Raw genomic sequence first — 18,604 nt, forward strand, 5'->3', positions numbered from 1 at the left:
TGAAAGACAGCCTGCTCTAGAAAAAAGGAGGTGGAAAAGACTTCTCTATTTTTTTTTTCTGTGGGTGTAGGGGAGAAAAGGTCCTTTATTCCTCGGCAACTTTTCTGGTTTTGAATATGTGCCTGTCTGGTCACAAGGAGCAAGGTCACTCCTACTGCTCTGGGCCCAGGCTTTGTGCCGGCGCTGGCGGCCGCTCCTCTCCTCTCTCCCCTTTTCCTCCCTCCCTCCATCTCTCCTTTTCTTTTTCTCCTGAGGTGCAGATGGCCACATTTGCAGGTTAACTGGAACAGCTGGAGGCACATTATTAGCTTCCTGCTGCTAACTCATATTTGCTTAGATTTTTTTTTTTTTAACAGCAACATAATTTACAAGTAGTAGGCCAGTGACAAAGCTGGCATGTTCTAAATCTGCATCTGATTTATATAATGCTGTTGCTTATCAGTGAATGAAGTCATAATTATTGCTTTGTACCATTAAATAGCATAAATATATAAACTGTTATACAAATTGCAGCAAATGTTTCCTCTGGGGAGCTCTAGACAAAATTTTAATGTACTGCATTTGTCTGTGGTGGCAGTTTCTATGGTATATAATAACGTTGATAAATTTTACTGTAGCAAGTGACATTTTATAACATTAATCCTGGTGGTAAAATCTGATGAATACTGCAGCTGTACTGGTGGGTGCGAGAAGACCGAGAGCTTTTGACACCAATCGAATTGATTTGGATGGTGTTTTAGGGCTGCACGCCGTGAGCCCCTGAGGTCGGAGCGGAGATGGCAGCTGCTGCTCCGGGATTGAGGAGAACTCAGGCGGGCGCTAGAGAGCTCGCGCTGATGGTAGAGATAACTCAGTTTTAACAAAATCGTTATTGATTGGTACATCCTTTGTTTTGAAAAGCTAAAGGAAATGGAGTGGTACAATAAACGCCCTTTAAATCCTCACTGGCTGTTTAAACTCCATGCACGCAAGCCCGTGACGAGCACCCCGCGATCACTGGGGCTGCAACACTTGGGCTCATCCCGCTGCTGGTGCCGGGCACTCGGCTGCTCCCTGCCTTGGTGTCCCTGCGGGGGTCAAGGAGCACCAGGGCAGCCCTGAGTGTGGCACAGGAAAGCAGCTGGGAACTCAACCTGCTGCCAGGCAAGAGCAGCCCTGGGGTTGCTGCTGCTCGTGCCTGAGGCATCTGCCATTCCCTGGGGGTTGGCCATGGCCAGGGGCCACCAACCCAGTTTCCTTCTTTCCTTTCTTCCTTTCTTCCTTCCTTTCTTCCTTCCTTCTTTCTTTCCTACCCCCCTTCCTCTGTCCCTCTCTCCCTTCCTTCCAACTGGCCGGCTGCTGGAGGGAGTGTTGTTGTGTTTTGGTATTTTTCCTGGAATATCGTTTGCAGAAGTAAATGGATATCCCCAGGAAGGATCCTTCAGTTCAGCGTGCTAAGGGCACTTCTACCAGAAATGAAGACCAATGTACTTTCGTACTCTGTCAGTTAGACCACAGCTTTGCTTCCCCCTCTGGAAGCGTACTTTTCTGTGTCCTCCACGATGTTCTCGTCAAATCTGCATGCCCATGATGATAGCATCACGGTGCAGTTACAGTGTTACAATCCCAACCCCATTGCCACAGCAGAAATCCCCATGACTTCAGGCTGGGCGGCACGGAGATGCCTTGCCTGTGTTTTCCTTGGGAAGCCCGAGCGTGTCCTGTGTGGGTTTTCCCATAAAATGTATGTATAATGCTTAACTGTACATTAAGTAAAAGTATGCTAGAATACCCCTGCATTCTTTCTCTCCAGTCGCTACCCAGAGCACAGAGCTGAGTATCCCCACCACTCCCATTACCACGCAGCTCTCAGCTACGTTACAAGAAGGAGTATTGTTCTGCCAGCTCTTGTCTCCCTCCACGTGCAGGTTGCTGGCTGTGGCTGCAGCGTGCGGCGTGAAGCTGTTACTGCTGGAGCTGGGTGGTCATTGCCCGGTCCCATGGCACAGCTGTGCCGGCAGCGCGTGGCCAGCCCGGCCTCCTGCACCCAGAGCAGTGCTGGGCTGGGCACGTGAGGAAGGGGTAGGTAAGATAAAACAAGAGGAAAACAGTTCTGAATTTACTCTTTGTGTATTGAGGCCTTTTATGATTCATCAGTAAGTAAATATAAGCTAAGGGAGTGATTTGTTTCTAACAAGCTTATAAAATACTGGAGTCATTTGTGAGTTTATTGGAGTGCTGATTATAAACATTCCCTCATGCACACTCCTGTGTGTCAAATTAACATTGGAAGTACAAATATTGTATCTTTGAATATTTCTGTAATCTCTTCCCAAGTATTGGAGAACTTCTCCATGAAAGGTTGTTGATGGCATCGCATGAGAAGTTGCCACGTGCTGTGTGACAGGTTTGGATGGATTTTTCCTCTCTTTGGCACTTGCTCACTCTGCTGCTTCAGATAGCCAGCTCCATCCCCTAACATTCTGGTTTTTGATACGATGCATAATTGATGCTCATCTAGCTGCAGAGATGCAACCGCTGCGCACGGTGCCTGGGATGAGCCCTGCCTGAGGAGTGCAGTGCTGGGACAGCAGCAGTGATGTCCCCGTGCCCTGCTGCGGCAGCCTAGGGACGGGGGCACCTGGGGTGCCCTGGGGAGAAGCTGAGACCCATGGCTGCAGCTGGGGTCGTGCTTTACCATTGTGTCTTCAGTATTGCTACTAAAGTGGGCCATCGCTGTCACTACCCAAGTGCCATATCTTTCACTGTGGAACTTTTACGTTACTAAGCAGAGGAAATTTCTGCAAGGGTGGCTCTTAGGCTAGCATTCTTATAGTGGCTGCCATTTAAACAGTCAATTTTTGCCTACGGGCAAGGTATTGTTATCAGAGTTCTGCCTGTTTTGCATATATACGATTGTATCTCTGATACCTCTCGGGGGTGATGGTAGCAAATGCCGACTTCATAGTGTTGATTGTTGAACTGGAGCGACAAGTAAGAACTCACAAGAAAAATGAGGAATAAAATAGTGAGTAGCAGGTCTCTAACAGACCTTTATTTTTTCCTTCTTTTTGGTTCAGAGAGGGACTCCATGAAGGCTTGATTTAGGATCTTATTTTATTTGAGAGAGCAGCTGAAAAGCAGCTTGATTTTTTTCCTCTCCTTTTTCACTCTTTCTTAGTACCTTCAGCTCCTTCTCATCTGGGCTTATTGGGGAAATGCTCTGAAACCTATTTTGGACTCAGTGGATGTACCTCAGCCCCTTCCCTGCTGTAGAGCCGTGCGCCTGTGAGCCTTCCCCAACAGCCCCAGTCACTCCCGTGCAGGCTGCAGCCCAGTGCTGCTCTGTCCCCTGGGGGTGCTCTCTCAGCTGTGTCGGCTGCTGTTGCGTCCAGAAGGGCCACGCTGTTTTGATTTTAGGTTTCGTGTGTTGGATATGTTACCAAGTGCAACGTTGCGGTCTGTGCTATGCAGAGGCATTGCTGGCAGTGAAATCTCTTCCAAAAGGTCGTGGGGTTATAGCTCTTCTTACTTGAGGTGATGCTCCCACAGGGGATATTTTCCACCCAGACTGTGGGGTGTTAATTGAGCAAATCCCATCAGTAGTTGTGGAGATGCTCTGTACATTCACTGCTGAATATTTCTGTAGTATGAGAATGCATGTCTGCATAATGCAGAGGTGCTTCAGATATTTTCTTGTTTTCATGCAGATCCTTCTTAGTGACTGCCTTAAGGGATATCATGTGTCACTGCACCTTAGAATTTCCGACTTAAAATGTCTGGTGGCCTTTTCCTTTTTTTGGGTGTATTTGCACTTAGTGAGCTCTGAGAGATAGTCATGCCATGTGAAATGGGTCACCTATCAGAGCCAGAAAGACCTCGTTTAGTCACCCCTAGTGTTTCTGCTGGCAGTGGCATCTCATTTCCTCAGCCAGGACAGTGGCACCATGTCCTCGAGCGTGCTGCTGGGGCACTGGGCTGGGGAGGACATGGGGTGGCTGCAAGGTGCCACACTGTGACTGTGCCCGGGCAGCCAGGTGGCTGTCATGGTTTGCTTTTTTTCCCTCTCAGTGGAAAGCTGAAAGACATTTCCAGGAAGTTGATAACGACGCCGTAACAGGTTGCTTTTTTACCAGAAGCCTTTGCCTAATGGAAGCGTTTCTTAAAAAAAAATACTATTTAATGAAATACATTTGTTTAATCTGAACAAGAGTGTGCGGAGTGCCCCAGGGTCACAGAAGGGCAACACTGTCCCCTCTGCAAGCTGTTTGGAGATGAGCAGCAGAAATAATACTCACAGTTGGTTTTCACTTGCCTTGTAACTTCTGTGCCCACTACGTCATCTCACCAAATAACGACACCAACGAAAGCTATTTGACCACAGACACTGTACTGCACTGTCAGCTATTGTTGCATACGTATTTCCATTATTTTTGCCCTGTTAGAATGCAGTTCCTCATACGAGCTCACCATACACATTCCAGAGGCACCACCCAGTACAAGGATAACAGAATCATAGAATCATAGAGTTGCTCAGGTGGGAAAAGACCTTAAAGATCATCAAGTCCAACCGCAACCTAACCATACTGCTCTAACTCCAACAACCCACCGCTAAATCATGTCCCTGAGCACCACATCCAAACGGTTTTTAAACACATTTCAGGGATGGTGACTCAACCACCTCCCTGGGGAGCCTGTTCCACAACCCTTTCTGTAAAGAAGTTTTTCCTGATATCCAACCTAAACCTCCCTTGGTGCAACTTGAGGCCATTTCCCCTTGTCCTGTCACCTGTCACCAGTGAGAAGAGACCAGCCCCGCTCTCGCTGCAATCACCTTTCAGGTATTTGAAGAGAGCAATGAGGTCTCCCCTCAGCCTCCTCTTCCCCCGACTAAACAGCCCCAGTTCCTTTAGTCTCAGTCAGAAGTTTAGTCTTAGTCAGAAGTTTTCTTAACTCTTGCCAAACAAACTAAAAAGTATGGCATTATCGTACCTTGAAGCCTGGAAGTATGTTCCTCTGTTAAACTGGACATTTGAAAGTTTTCATTTTGTTGTGAGTTCTGTTTCACTCTCATTTTACCGGTTTTCAGCTTCCCTGATGCCACCAGAGAAGTTGTGTAAGGCGTTCCTGTAGCCTGAGTATCGCTGAGCGTAGCTGACAACAACTGGCTTGCAGCCTGCCAGGCATGTTAATTGTATACTATTAGACACCATTAGTCTGGTAATTATTTACACAATAGATTTGTAGTCTATCATGTCCACGTGTACTTGGGAAACTTTAATCTGAAGATCAGAGACACTCATCTGTGGGAGCTCGTGAACGTAAAACCCTGGTGTGTGCTCTCCAGGATGCACAGTGCAGGCATGAGCGGGGGCACGGCCAGTGCCTGGCTGCTTGGCTGTGCCTGCAGATGTAGCCTGAGCCACCACAGCAGAGGCTTTGCCTCTGGTGGATCTTGCTCGAGCTCTGGTGGCTCTGTGCCACCACGGTCACGCGAGGACAGCAGGGGGCTTGGGTGGATGTGGTGGGACAGGGCTCCTGGTGCTCCACGTGCCGGGCCTGTGCAGTGAGTGGAAAGGGCCTTGCACCCATTGAAACTCGACTTGGGGCTTTTTTTTTTTTTCTGAAAGACTTGGCGTATTCCAGTGGGTTGTTTAATAAGCGTAGAAATGGTTTAATTTTTAGTTTCACAAGAATGGATGCCAGATAGGCCCTAGTTATTCCTGTTTGCCTGTTTTGTGCACTTGGATGCGATACTGCCAATAGGACCTGAGGACAGACCTGCTCTGGGTGTGCAGGGAGCTGCGCAGTGGGGGATACCAGGGCTTGCAGCAGGGTCTCAGGTTTATCAGAGCAGCGTGAGGGATGCCAGTGCAGGATGGCTGTGTGGCTGTGGGACTGCACTCACAGCTGTGTTTTACCAGGTATTGCCATTAAACTTGAAATAGTGCAGCTGTGAACCTATCCAAACACCAAGATACATGACGAGAGTCGAGTTGCATGGGAAGTGTACCTGTGGTATTGTCATTCACCTCTAGCTGTTCTTAAGGGCTTTATAGCTTCATCCAGGCTCATTCTGTGCATGTGTGTGGGCTTACATGCTCAAGGTAGGTTTGTTTTTCTTGTACGGATTTTGCACTTCAGTGGAAGCCATTGAAGTTAGTCCTTAATGAACAGTTGTGACAGAACAGCCAGATCTATTAGACTTTGATCCACGAGATGTTTTAATGTAGGCTATTGAAACAGGAGTTTTCGAAGAAAGGCTGTTAGATTCTGAAGTTACAGGGCTGAAGTCCAGCACATCTCTGTAAATGATCTGTAAATGCAGTTTCTCAGATTAAAATACGCCGTGCAGGCAGGGTCCCACTTGGATGCTGCAGCCAGCAGATGGATGATGCACAGCTCCACGAACTCCTTTGAACTTTCAGATTTTATTTTTCTTGTAAGCCGAAAATTAAGATAGGACAGGGTTGGGGGGCCCGTCTCCAGCCATCCTCAGTGACACGAGGCCTTCCTGTGCTGTTGCGGCACAGGCGCTGGCTCGGAGCAGACTGCCCTCGTGTTTGGTAAAAACTCCATGCAATCTCATCCCAAGTCCCTCTGGGACTGTGCTTCTTTGTAATGGTCATTTTAATATTGCAGCGTGGTGACATGTACTGGAGGCAGTGAACTCACAGCTACCCTATAAATAATTTGGCATAAAATTCTGCATATTTTGAGCTCGAGGCCCCCTGAGATGCTGAAAAGAGTTTAAAGTCTGTTATGCAGTTAGGCTAATTTAGCCTGAAAAAAAGAATACCTGGAAAAGAGGCCGTATAACGAGTGCATCAGCAGAAGCGTTGGAGTTGGTTACCAGAACCCATTGGTGCTGGTGCAGTACCAGTGAAGCCTGCCAGCAGCTCTGGTCTCCTCGCTCATCCCTGGTTCCCAAAGCCCTTCCCCCGCTGGGAGCGGGGCAGCCCCTGGCCTCTGCCAGACTGCTCCCAGGGCTGAGCGTCCCCCGGAAGGCTGTAAGCAGGACGGGTTTTAGTGGGTCTTGTCCCAGAGCCAACGCGTGTTTGGAACGCTCTGCATTTTTGTTGGTTTTCCTTATATAGCTTCTGGAAAAATCAAAGTCCCCGTGTTATCATTTTTCATTAAATTGATGTTTCTAACCACGGTGGACAGCTCTCATATCCCTTGAAAACTTATAATAGTAAAATTGTCATAAGGATGAGGCAGGAATGCAAGATTTTATTAAACAATCTTCGGCTCATAAAAGCCATCAGTGTTGTGCCATTCTAGATCATATAAATATATTTCAAAGCGGAATCATATTTCAGCAGAGAGAATGCACAAAAGAACACAGGTAACAGATCCCAACATGAAATATTAAAGCTCCCAAGAAGGGGTGCAGGTGTATGGTTACGCACAGAGGCCGAGGCCGCGGGGCTGCGCCAGGCGAGCTGTTGGCAGTGTGTTGGTGGAACAGGGACGCGCTCGTGGCTTTGTGGGCTGGGATGGGCTCAGGTCTCGTGGCATGGGGCTGGGCATCCCGCTCGGCCATGTGGTGTGCTTGGGAGCAGGATGGGAGGCGTCAGAGGGAGATATGAGCTCCACCTGGATAAATAAGTATAAATAATTTTCTTTCTGATATGTGACCGGATTATTTTCCAGTTGATTTCCAGCCAAGGTCCCAAATGGGCCACAGATCAAAAAAAGATAAGGGTCAGTTACAAGGTTGAGCTCATTCAACGTTGCCATGGTAACTGACCTCCAGCATCCCTGGGAGGACGGCACCCAGCTCCCCAGGTGACGCTCAGCTGCCGCGCCATCAATCCGCCGCCTCCCACCGCTGGGCTGCCAGGCACCGCGCGGGGTCTGCGGGGTGTGGGAGGGCTCGGCCACGTCCACGGGGATTCATGGCAGAATCCCGGCGGCACAGGGCGTTCCAAGGATGCCGTACGGCGGGACGGGGCGTAGGAGCGGCAGCAGTGGAGGAATGCCATCTGGATGGCAGGCATCATCCGAGTCCGGCATGACCCACTGTGAATCGGCCGTCCCCTGGCAGTGGTGTGCCCCGCTCCAGCCCCAGGCTTCGCAGTCGCGTTGGATCGCTGGTGGTGCTGCGGCCCGGCGTTCCTATGGCTTTGTTCCGTGGGGATGTCTGTCACTGTCACCTCCCGGCCCCAGCCCCTCGCTCCCGCACAGCCACATGGATCAGCGCTCGGGCTCCTCCCGCTTTTCTTCGCTTATTTATTTACTGGGGAATTAATTGCATAAACAGAATAGTTTCATGCAGTCTTCGTTTTATTTCCCCGCATTCATTCCAATTGGTATTTATTTCTGTTACGATCAGAGCGCTCCTTACATGGCCCATTTAATTCTACCAGATTTATGATAGAGCGGACAAGAGAAGGTTCTCTGTGAGCACAGCATATTAATGCTTTGTTACACTGAATTACAGCATTTCAAAGTTCATTAAAAGTGTGGGTAAGCCGTGGATGTGTATATCCGAGTGCAGGAAAGACGTTCCCTTTTATTGCCGTAATTTGCTGCAGCGAGGTAGAGCCGTGGCGCGGGATGTGCGCTGCTGTCAGGAGCATCAGGCGGCCGCACGCGCTCCTTCAAATTAGGACTGTTGCGGTTATTCCGTAAGGGGAAATTTTGCTTTATTAAATCAAGTTGAAGAGAAGTTTTAACTAACAGTGAAGACGATGCCGTTTTATTGTTCAAATTGCAGATTGTTATTGGTTTGATAACGTGTCGGTGCGTGACACTGTTAATGCATAGTTTTATATCGCTATTAATATAGTTATAATTAGAAATGCAGCTGATGCAGTGCACGGGCTTAGTACAGCATTATTAATTATACTGCATCCTCGCCAGGAGGCTGCCAGCGTCGGTTCTCTTAGAGGCTCAGAGACTCGTTGTAATATGTATTAAATGCACATTGCAGCAGCAGAAAGGGCTATATGGAGAGGCACGCTCCGCTCTGAAGCGGGCAGCGTGTTGGTGTAAATGCTGCTAAGCACCTATCAACGCACGTGAACCATCCTGCAAATGCATTTGAACCTGAGAACAATGAGGACGTGCTCCACCGCCGCGGTTCAGCCGGGGCTGCGCAGCCCCCAGCCCTCGGAACAGGCAGTAAATTATGTACCTCAACATTTAGACAAACGCTGCCTTTGACATCAGTGGGCACCACCCAGGTTTCACCTTCAGGATTCAGATAATCAGCTCTCGTTCCTACCGGCTTCCCTCAAGACCAGTATGGAAATAAGTGTGTGTCTGCCAGGGATCAAATGCTTTTGGAGACAAAAGTAGGTACTGAAAACATTACAGGATACTATCATCTCCCCATGATACTTTTACACAAAGCGCTCTGTTCCTCTTTTGGCCTGACATAGTTTCAGCCTGACAGAATCCAGCAGGCCTGCTTGTTTTAAACAAGAGCACATCCTATTATTTTTTTGAGGAATGAAGTGTAAAATTAATGCTTATTATTTTGAGCTCAGGAAAAAAAAAAAAGGCAAGGAGCCCAAGATTCTTGTTTGCCGTGCGTGGCTCATTTAGTGTTAAATCAATTGATCCCCGCATAGATACACGTACGGAGGGATGGGAGAAGACCTAGCACAGCGAGCTGTAAAAATCTGCATTTTATTTTACAAATGAGATGGGCTGCATAATTCACTCGAGTTATGTAGGTCTCATAGATGCCTGTCATTTTTATTTTTTTTAAAAAGGACAGAAATGAGGGGAACGATGCTCCGCGTTGTGCTGCTGACGCCCGGCACACGTGGCTGGCGGGAGGGCCGGCGCTGGCTGCGTTGTCGGGAGGCCGCCTTGTGCTCCTGTATGATCCCATATAATTCACAGAAGTTATTCTCCAAAGGTGACAGAGTGCCCCTACACACGCACCGTGTTTCTGTGTAAAATAATATGCTGTAAAATGCCACGGAGAAGAGAGTGATTATAGCAGCAATTCTATCTATATCTTTGGGCATTTTCATATTTTGAATACACATGCATGAAAAGAGAAGCGTTTGTCATGCTAACCATGGTACTTTTTTCCACCTTTTTTCTTCCTGGATGGTTTTATAGACACAAGAAATACATAATGGACTCCTGTGGGAGTGGAATAAAAACCCCCACCGGTGAGGAGAAGGCCTTATAATTCAGAAGTGGATTTGCAAATCAAAAGGTCTTGCCTCGAGTGGGATAAATTTCCAGATCTGCAGGAACCCATTATGTTTTATTATTTTTCATTCGAGTTTTAGTTTGTTTGTTATGGGTTTAACTATTTAAAATACTGCAGGGATCAGCCAAGAACATACACAATCTCTGGTACCTAATTAAACAGACCAAGCCTGTAAAAATATACTTGAGTCGAAATGCTGCGTATTGCCCTTTTTTTTTTAATTTTTCTGAAATTAAATCTATTTAGGCTGCAAAAGGAGCAGTCTTCTCATCAGCAGTCTGTGTCTATATTTATGAACACACGTGCTCACACAGGACCGTGGGCTGCGCATGAATCACTATTTTCCAAACACCCACTATGTGGAGGGTAGAAAATTAATGTCAAACATGATTTCTCTGATTTACTCGCAGAAGGAATTTGTTCCATTCCCCCAGTATCTGCTTTGTCCTCTCCAAGTTTATTGCATGCATTGTTGGGCATGCTCAGGGTGCGCGGTGCGAGGCACAGATCCTTACCTGCTTTCTGCCCTCTGCCGAGAGAGGCCGGCAGCCCGCGCCTCGGGGAGGGACAGGAGCCTGCCCCGTGCGTAGTGATACATTTTGTGAATAATTTCTATTTCCCCCCGCCTCGTGTGGAGGGCCCATCAAGGCACGTGAGCTCTGGGAATGCCCCAGCTGCAGCCACGCAGATGTGCGGCTGCAGGAGCTGCCGAGCGCTGCTGCGTGTGCCGCCCTGGTGCTGGACCGGCTGCTCACCTTCCCACCCCGATGGGAAGGTGCTCCTAGGAGCACCAACGGCCCTGGAGAAACGATGATTTCCCTCTGTTTGGCTGCTTTAAGGCTGCTTTAAAGCTATTGTAAATAAAGACTGTGCTTTTGAATGCTGACATTATTTGCAAGATCTGAACGCATTTGGCAGGAGATTAGTTGGCAGTATAGTGCGGTCATTTCTTGGGTATCTTGGAACTATGACCTGAGGTCAGTGAGGTTTGAAGATATTAAAATAAACCTGGATGTAAATCAAAAGACAATTTCTTTAGTTTTTAAAATACGCGTCCATGACTGCTTCATGTGTGCTGCCATAATGAAGGAAAGATGTTTTAGAGAAGTGCTTACAAAAACCATCTGCAAAATCTTTTAAGTTTGGATGTTCACTGGGCTGTATAAAATGCATGTTTTAAACCTACGTTTTCTAAATCTCTTCTCCTCCCTCTTTCATTTCAAGAAAACCAAAGGAAATATGGCCTCAATACCTCAAAAATGACATAGAGGCAACAAAAATACAAAAGTCAGCAAACAAAGAAACATACCGTCTTACAAAGGTGGTGGGCTGGAAATAAGAATAATTGTTATTATTTCCCTGTGAGTTCCTCTAGAACATGGGGCATTTGCAGTGGGCACTGTGTATTCAGTGCAACTCATAGAATAATGCTTGGGATATGTTACATGGAAATTACACTTTCAAATGACATTTAAATCCCTTTAATGGTCTCTCTTCAGCTTGGAAAAAGCCAAGAGAGAAAAAATTAAGGCCAGCACTGGTTTGGGCTCCTGTTATTCTTCTATAGTCTGTTCCTCTCTGCTGTATTTGCAGTGTTATCTGAGGTGATGAAGCCCGCTTTCAGTGTACGTGGTTGAATTCACTGCTAAATTCATCTTAAATGCTATTTGAGTATTTAATAATACATAGGCAGAGCAGCGACGTCCCTGCTCTATGCAGAGGCGCGAGGAGCGGCACGGGATCGGCGCAGCCCGGCACCAGCTCACTGCTGGCACTAGATCCATCCCAGCCGTAGAGAAATGCCCCTGACCGTGTCTGGGCCTGCTCGCCGGGGCTCAGGGTGCGGGGCTGTGTGGTGCTGGTGGCCGTGGGCCCTTGAAGTTGCACACGCAGCGTTAGGCACGGGCGTTTCTCGCCGACTGCTGCATCGCAGACGTTAATGTGCTGTGTCACTAACAAGTTGTATCATTTGAACCTTGCAGAGGAAGGCATCAATCATGAGTGCAAGCTGTGTAACCAGATGTTTGACTCTCCGGCAAAGCTCCTGTGTCACCTGATTGAGCACAGCTTTGAGGGGATGGGAGGCACATTCAAATGCCCTGTTTGTTTCACAGGTAAGACAGGGAGACTGAGACAAGCCTCAGTGTGCATGGCTTGATCCAGAAATGACACTCGGGGGATTTGTAAAATACTGTATGCCTTTTCTTGGGAAAAGAAATACTGTGTTTGGAAATGTTCAGAATGTCTCCTGTCTGAAACCGCGGCACTGAGGTGTTTGACATCTCACGGCACTGCCCAAATGCTGCCAGCCCTGTGTTACCACTTGCAATTAGGGCCTTTCAGGTTGTGGCCTGAATGTGAGGTGCATCTCTAAGAGCAGAACTTGCGGGGCAGGGGCCTGTTCTCGTGAGGACTCTGCCTGCGTGCCATGCGCGGCAGCGAGCCTCGCTCACATGGGATCCCATCACACAACAGCGTGGTCTGACACCTGCTCTTTGAAAGGTTTCTTTAAGGGCAGCCTGCTCGTGTCAGCACATTTCCAGCTCCTTTGCAGTGGTGTCCATCTGAGGGCCTGCTCTGTTTTCCTTCCCTGTTTGTTTTCAGCTGCCTCATCAATGTAAATGGTCTTGGAGGGTCCCTTCTCAGAAGATCTTAGGATGCATTTTAAGGGTGCCTTCTACTCACTCGTCAGAATAGCAGTTAACGCCTAAGTTTCCAAACTGCATAGGGATGACTGCCACGTGTGGCTGCAGGCTGGGTGTCAGCTCCTGCGGTCCCTTCAGCCCTGTGCTGCTTAGGATCAGTCTGAGAGCTGCTTTTTGTGAGCTTGGAGTTAGTTTTTCTGCTCCTGAAGCATGCTGTAATGTGTTTGACTGCATCTCTTTAATTCTGCTGAAGAAGCTTTTTACATATACTGATGAAAAGTCATATAGGAGGAGACAAAAATTGAATGAGATATGTTTTTAACCAGCTAAAGCTGGAGTTCAATATGTTTCTCATTTCACTTGTTAAAGGCAGGGTAATTGTCAATTCAGAATCCTAATGTAGATGGTATATCTGTAACATTAAATCATAATCTTTTTTCTGTATTGGAAGGACAACCCATTTAGAAGGTCTGAACACCGTGGCAGCCTGCCCTTTCAGGTTCACGTGTCTGCCAGAAATGCTGCTCTGGGCACTCATCCTCCAGACCAGCCATCAAGGCTGCTCCTGGCCCAGTTGTCCTGCATTAAAAATGCATCCAATGCACCTGCTGCGGGGCCAGGGCTCCCTGCAGGAGCGGTGACGTCCTCTGCTCGCTCTGATGACTGAGTTCTTCCAGTCACCCGTGGACAGCGTTAGCTTTATGTGAAATATCAAAAATCCATCCAGGATTTAGAGCCCTTCAGAAGTGAGCCAGCCTGGAGACTCTAAATTGACCACTGGTAAGGACGTTCTGCTGAACCGAGTGTATTGGTTCTTCTCTGGCAGATATCCTTGGACTTTTTAAGAGTCTTTGCAGTCACAAAAGTGTAGTTCAAGATGGGATATGCTTTATGAAGCAATCTTAACTAATTGTACTGTGTTCTTTCAGTTTTTGTACAGGCGAATAAACTGCAGCAACACATCTTTGCAGTCCATGGACAGGAAGATAAAATTTATGACTGTTCCCAGTGCCCACAGAAGTTCTTCTTTCAAACAGAGCTTCAGGTACGTTTGCAAGAGGAGTAAAAGCAAAGCTGTGGCTGTTGGTTTTTCTGTGTGCAGCCTTCACCCTTGCGCAGCAATTGGAGAAGATGCACACCCCAGTACGGTCTCTTCTCCTGCTCTTAAACTCTCAGTCTCCTCCCTCCTGGGGTGCTATCAGAAGAAGAAGGGTCTTTGAGCGTGGCTGAAATAAGTAAATAAGACAAGGCAGATATCATGATTCTTTATGAGTATTTCTCTTGACAGTAGACTTGCTACATTCTGACATGTCTACGTCAAACACCTTGTAAATAATTTCTTTTTCTCTATTAATAATTTAGGGACTGATTAACATACAAAGACTAAGCAAATGGTACGCTGCCCTCCCCTTCCTCACTGCTAAGTCAAAAGCAAAGGAATTTTCCCCACCCAGGTATAAGAGCAAAGCATGGCTACAGCTGAACGTGATGCTTCATTAGCAGCTCCACCGAGGAAGGCAATAGCACATTAACAGGCAGCAGGTTCTGCAAACCAGGCATCGTGTACTGGTTTCCTTGGGGGCTGCAGTCCCTTCAGTTTTACCTGCTCCTGAGCTGGAGCCTGTCCTGCATTCCTGGCTGCTTTCCAAGGGACGGGACCCTGACCTGGAGGTATTGCTGGAGCCCTGGCCCCAGGGGTTGCTCTGGAGCTGTGTTGCTGAGGCTGGGTTTTAAATTGTGCCGGTACCTTTGGTGCTGAGCCCTTAGAGGCCGGAACCACCGTGGGGCATTAACTTCGTGCTGCTCCAAGTGCAGAGCAAGCCCTGTGTGCGTGCTGTCCCACAGGGAAGCGCAGTGCTGTGCTGCAGGAGCGCTGCCCTGCCCTCCGTCAGGTGCCTTTACCCAAGCGGTGCTGCCACAGCGCGCTGCCCGCTGCCAAACATTGCCTTCTCATAGAATGGTACCGTGTGCCTCATTTACATCTGTTAGCTTTGTAATACACAATTTACCTAAACTTTGGAGGGTTTTTATTTATCTTGCTGAATTCCCAAGCTGCTGCCTCTTGTGTCATGCTGTCACGCTGTGGAAGGATGGTTGATCTTTTCACTTTGTTGATTTTATGTTTTTTTTCTCCCAGGGGAATCTCTTCTTTCTCTTGTTCTAGCAACTCGATTTGCATAAGTGTACAAAAGTTTTAACTATACCTTGTTAATATTTGAATAAAGTCAGCAGATTTGGGTTTGTGTGTTGTCACCAGGAGCATTTTATGAAGGCGGCAGTGGCTTGCAAAGCCAGCTCAGTGTTTTCATCTCGTTTTGCCTTTAAAGTGGTATTTGGTCAAGATGCCAGCCCAATTAAAATGGGTGTACTGGCTTCCTGTGCCACTGCATTAACCTTTACAATCAGACAGTCAAATAAATAGAACCTTGTTAAATTATAGTCTTAACAGTGGCCCTTTTTTTTTTTTTGCAATTAACAGTTTAATTACATAGTGTTTCGATTCTGAAGTGTCGTTCATTGCAAAATTGCTGCAAATAGCAGCTGTAATCAGATAAATTATAATTGTAATTTTCCAGTTTTTACGCAGGATTTGTGTGCATTTAAAATTTCTGTACTTATAATAATTACCCAAGTAGCTTTGAATGGCATTGACTGAATGAAAATTTAATACTTAGCTGCACAGTTTCAGTCCTTACTTTAGTGGTGATGCAAGAAAGTGTTCACTTGATGCCAGGAATTTATTAATTCAAATACCTGGGTCAAGGAGGGCACAAAACGAGTACAAGTCAGTTAGAAGCATTCAGAACTTCTGAACCCGCCTGACTGGTGTGACTGTCTTGCCAGGTAGCAATGTGCAGGCTGCCTGCTGCAGATTCCTCAGCTGCTTGTTACGTTTCTGCTGAATAATGAAGATTTTGTATTATTTTAGTGAACCAGTTGTTGAGCTAGTTAAGTCTGCGTGAACCGTCCGGTCTCTTAGCAGTGCCCTTCGTAGGTGGGAAAATCACCATCCACCAAATGGGCCCGCTTCATGAATTTGACTTTTCAGTTCTGATCCCACTGCTGTAAACTAAAACTAACAGCTGTTTCTTTTTTCTTTGTTTCTTTTTATCAAAATCTGAACCTACGCCTTGTTTGCTCTTTGGATTTTTAAGTGAAATTACTGAAAATACTTTTTCTAAAAAAATGAGTATTCGGCTATTTCAAGGAGAAATTGAATGTCATGCTTACAAAAACAGTGAAAAAGAGGAGAGTGGAGAAAGCGACATGCAGTGCAGGAAGAGGTAACTTCTAGAGATGTCCTGGAGCAGTATGAATTAGCCCTGCTGACTTGTAAACGTTTCTCTAAACAGATATCTTGAACACAGTGCATGCCAAGAGAGGCATATGTGTGCCATGTGATGAAAAGCTCCCCACTCCAAGTGTACATGTCAGTGCTTGGGGCAAATCCTGCTTCAGCAGCATAACGCTCCTGCAACAATCAAACCCTCTTTTCATTTCTGAACTTGCGGTTGTATTTTAGTGTGTGTTTGTGCTTTGAAGTTTACGCTATCTGATGGAGCCATAAAACCAAGGCTTAAGAAAGCTTGGAGGAACAGAGCTCATTTTATAAGCTGTGGAAGCTCTGGTGTGAACCTGGAGTGATGAGTCAGGGAGGTTATGCTAATACTGCCAGAGGAAAAGAAAACGGAACGGTTATTCAGCTGCTTATGTTATCTCATTGGAAATGAGGAAACAAAACACGGTGTGGTTAAATACGAAACGTGGTTGAAATAGTCAGTGTGATAACTGAGGGCGCCCTCAGGGCAGGGGAGGAAGGGCTGGCAGCTCCTTGTTTTTCACATCCTGTTTGCAGAGATTGACATCTATGAATATGATGAGAATGGCCTGGAAGAAAAAAGTAAATTTATACCTAATTCATAATACATCAAGGCTGTGGCGTTTCATTCATCCTGCCGAAAGCGCTCGCTGAAGCAAGTGGGGAGGGCGGCCCTCGCCGGTGGGGCAGGGGAGCCCTGTGAGCCTGTCCCGGGCTGTAGCACTGCTGTCCGGAGGTGGCCACCTACCACCATGCAGCTGGAGCCACTGTGGGACATGAGGAATGCGGATGTGGGGGTGAATAGCTCTCTGACAGCTGAACTTCTGGTCTTTACTACTTAAAATGTAATAGGGAGCCCTGCCCGCTCCAGAGATGGGTCAGAAATGGGATACCTAATGGGTGCTGAGAGTTAGGGTTACGGCGTTGCTCCCAGCTGGGGGCTGTGCCTGCTCAGTTGGTTGCATTGAGAACTGCATTAAGCAAAGTGTGACTGAACAGTGACTTTTAGAGGAACCTGGAGGAGAGTTTTTGTACGCGCTCTTTTGCCACTGCGTTTTCCAAGGAGCCATCACATAACCAATGGAGTATTTGTACTTAAAGGATTAATTCCTGCTGTTTGCTTGTGTTCTGTTAATCATACTGTTTCCTCCTAAATGATTACAATTGATGAAAACTAAGGCAAGGGATACAATAAACAATGCGCACGCAATCCGGGTACCGGGGGAGCAGGGCACTGCCAGGTCCTCCCTAGCGCAGGTGTTCAGGTGTTTCATTGCCTGTTACGGGTAAAGGGCTTTCGTTCTGCTCACATTTGGAGATATGTCAAACTGTAAAATTAAGGGAGCTTCACCGGAGGAATTTACTATCATTTCAGGTGCCCGGGTCCTTTAAATGAATGTGTATCAAAAAGAGAGTGGCTACTATGGCTCATTGGTTAACACTGTGGTCTGTCTCCTTCCTCATTTTGTTTTATGTGAAAAGCTGGCAATTTTCATATATCTACAAACAGGCATGAGCTGCTGCACAGAAATTGCACTCATTATATTAATAATGATTTACCATGAATGTCCTCCAGGGGCTTGATTTGGTCCACATCAAAGTCCTTGGGATTCTTTCCACTGATTACAGCAGATCAAGCCCTAAGCAGGTTTTCTTTTTAAAGTCTGCCTTTAACGTCAGCTTGGTGTCAGACGCATCTCATACCAAGCTGCGTGCTGCCCAGGGGAGCAGGGCACCGCTCTGAGGCACCCGGGTACGACAGGTCCCGATGGGAGACAGGGAGGTGCTGCTCTGCAGCCCTGGGGCCTCCCTGCGAGCAGCGCTGCGGGGCGGGGGGAACCAGCTCCAGCCGCTGCTGCCAGCGCTCCCTGGGCTGTGCAGTGAAGCGGGTGGGAAGTGGGAGCCCCAGAGCTCCATCCAGGGGCTCCGTTTGCCACCAGTGGTCAGAGCACAGAAGAGAGACTGGAGAGATCTTGGGTCTGCACCCAGCTCTTCCAAATTGTTTGGTGTTCGGTGTCACCAGCTCCTACTTGAAAAACAGGCTTTGCCTCCTTCCTGGAGGGATGAGAAAGCTGAAGTAAATAGGAATCAAATCGTTCTTAGGAGACCCTGAAATATCTCGGTGCTTCTGGATGAGTGTCTATACAGTCAGAGAGGGAAATGCAAATCTGTGGCATTTTGCTGCTGCTGCAGGAACTATGTTTCCCTGGGGACAGGGGAGCGTGGCGGGGCAACGGGACCTGGAGCGCAGCAGTGTCCCAGAGCAGCGCTCCTCCCACTTACGTAACCCCTGCTTATTTCAGAGCTTAGCAGGGCTGCAGTGTCAACACAGTAGCTGGAAACAAGCCACAAGCTCTTCCTAAGTTCTGTTTGAAGCATCAACAAAATTATGCGCGCAGATAATTTTCCACAAGTAAAACCTTTTTTTTCATTTTGAACAGAATTTATAGTTCTGTATTAATGTATTCATTTCTTTTTTTT

At 47.3% G+C, this 18,604-nt stretch overlaps 1 protein-coding gene across 9 annotated transcripts in view; it reads left to right on the top strand.

Moving 5' to 3' along the window:
• ZNF423 (zinc finger protein 423) overlaps positions 1–18,604 on the top strand; it is a 234,897-nt gene that overhangs the window by 199,697 nt on the left and 16,596 nt on the right. For all 9 annotated transcript variants that reach the window (XM_021408570.1, XM_021408568.1, XM_021408572.1 and 6 more), the window contains 2 exons: positions 12,142–12,273; positions 13,734–13,849. In XM_021408570.1, coding sequence (XP_021264245.1) covers positions 12,142–12,273; positions 13,734–13,849 — 248 coding nt within the window. The remainder of the gene's footprint in view (positions 1–12,141; positions 12,274–13,733; positions 13,850–18,604) is intronic.

This window comes from Numida meleagris, chromosome 10 (assembly GCF_002078875.1).
Source record: "Numida meleagris isolate 19003 breed g44 Domestic line chromosome 10, NumMel1.0, whole genome shotgun sequence".
NCBI lineage: Eukaryota > Metazoa > Chordata > Aves > Galliformes > Numididae > Numida > Numida meleagris.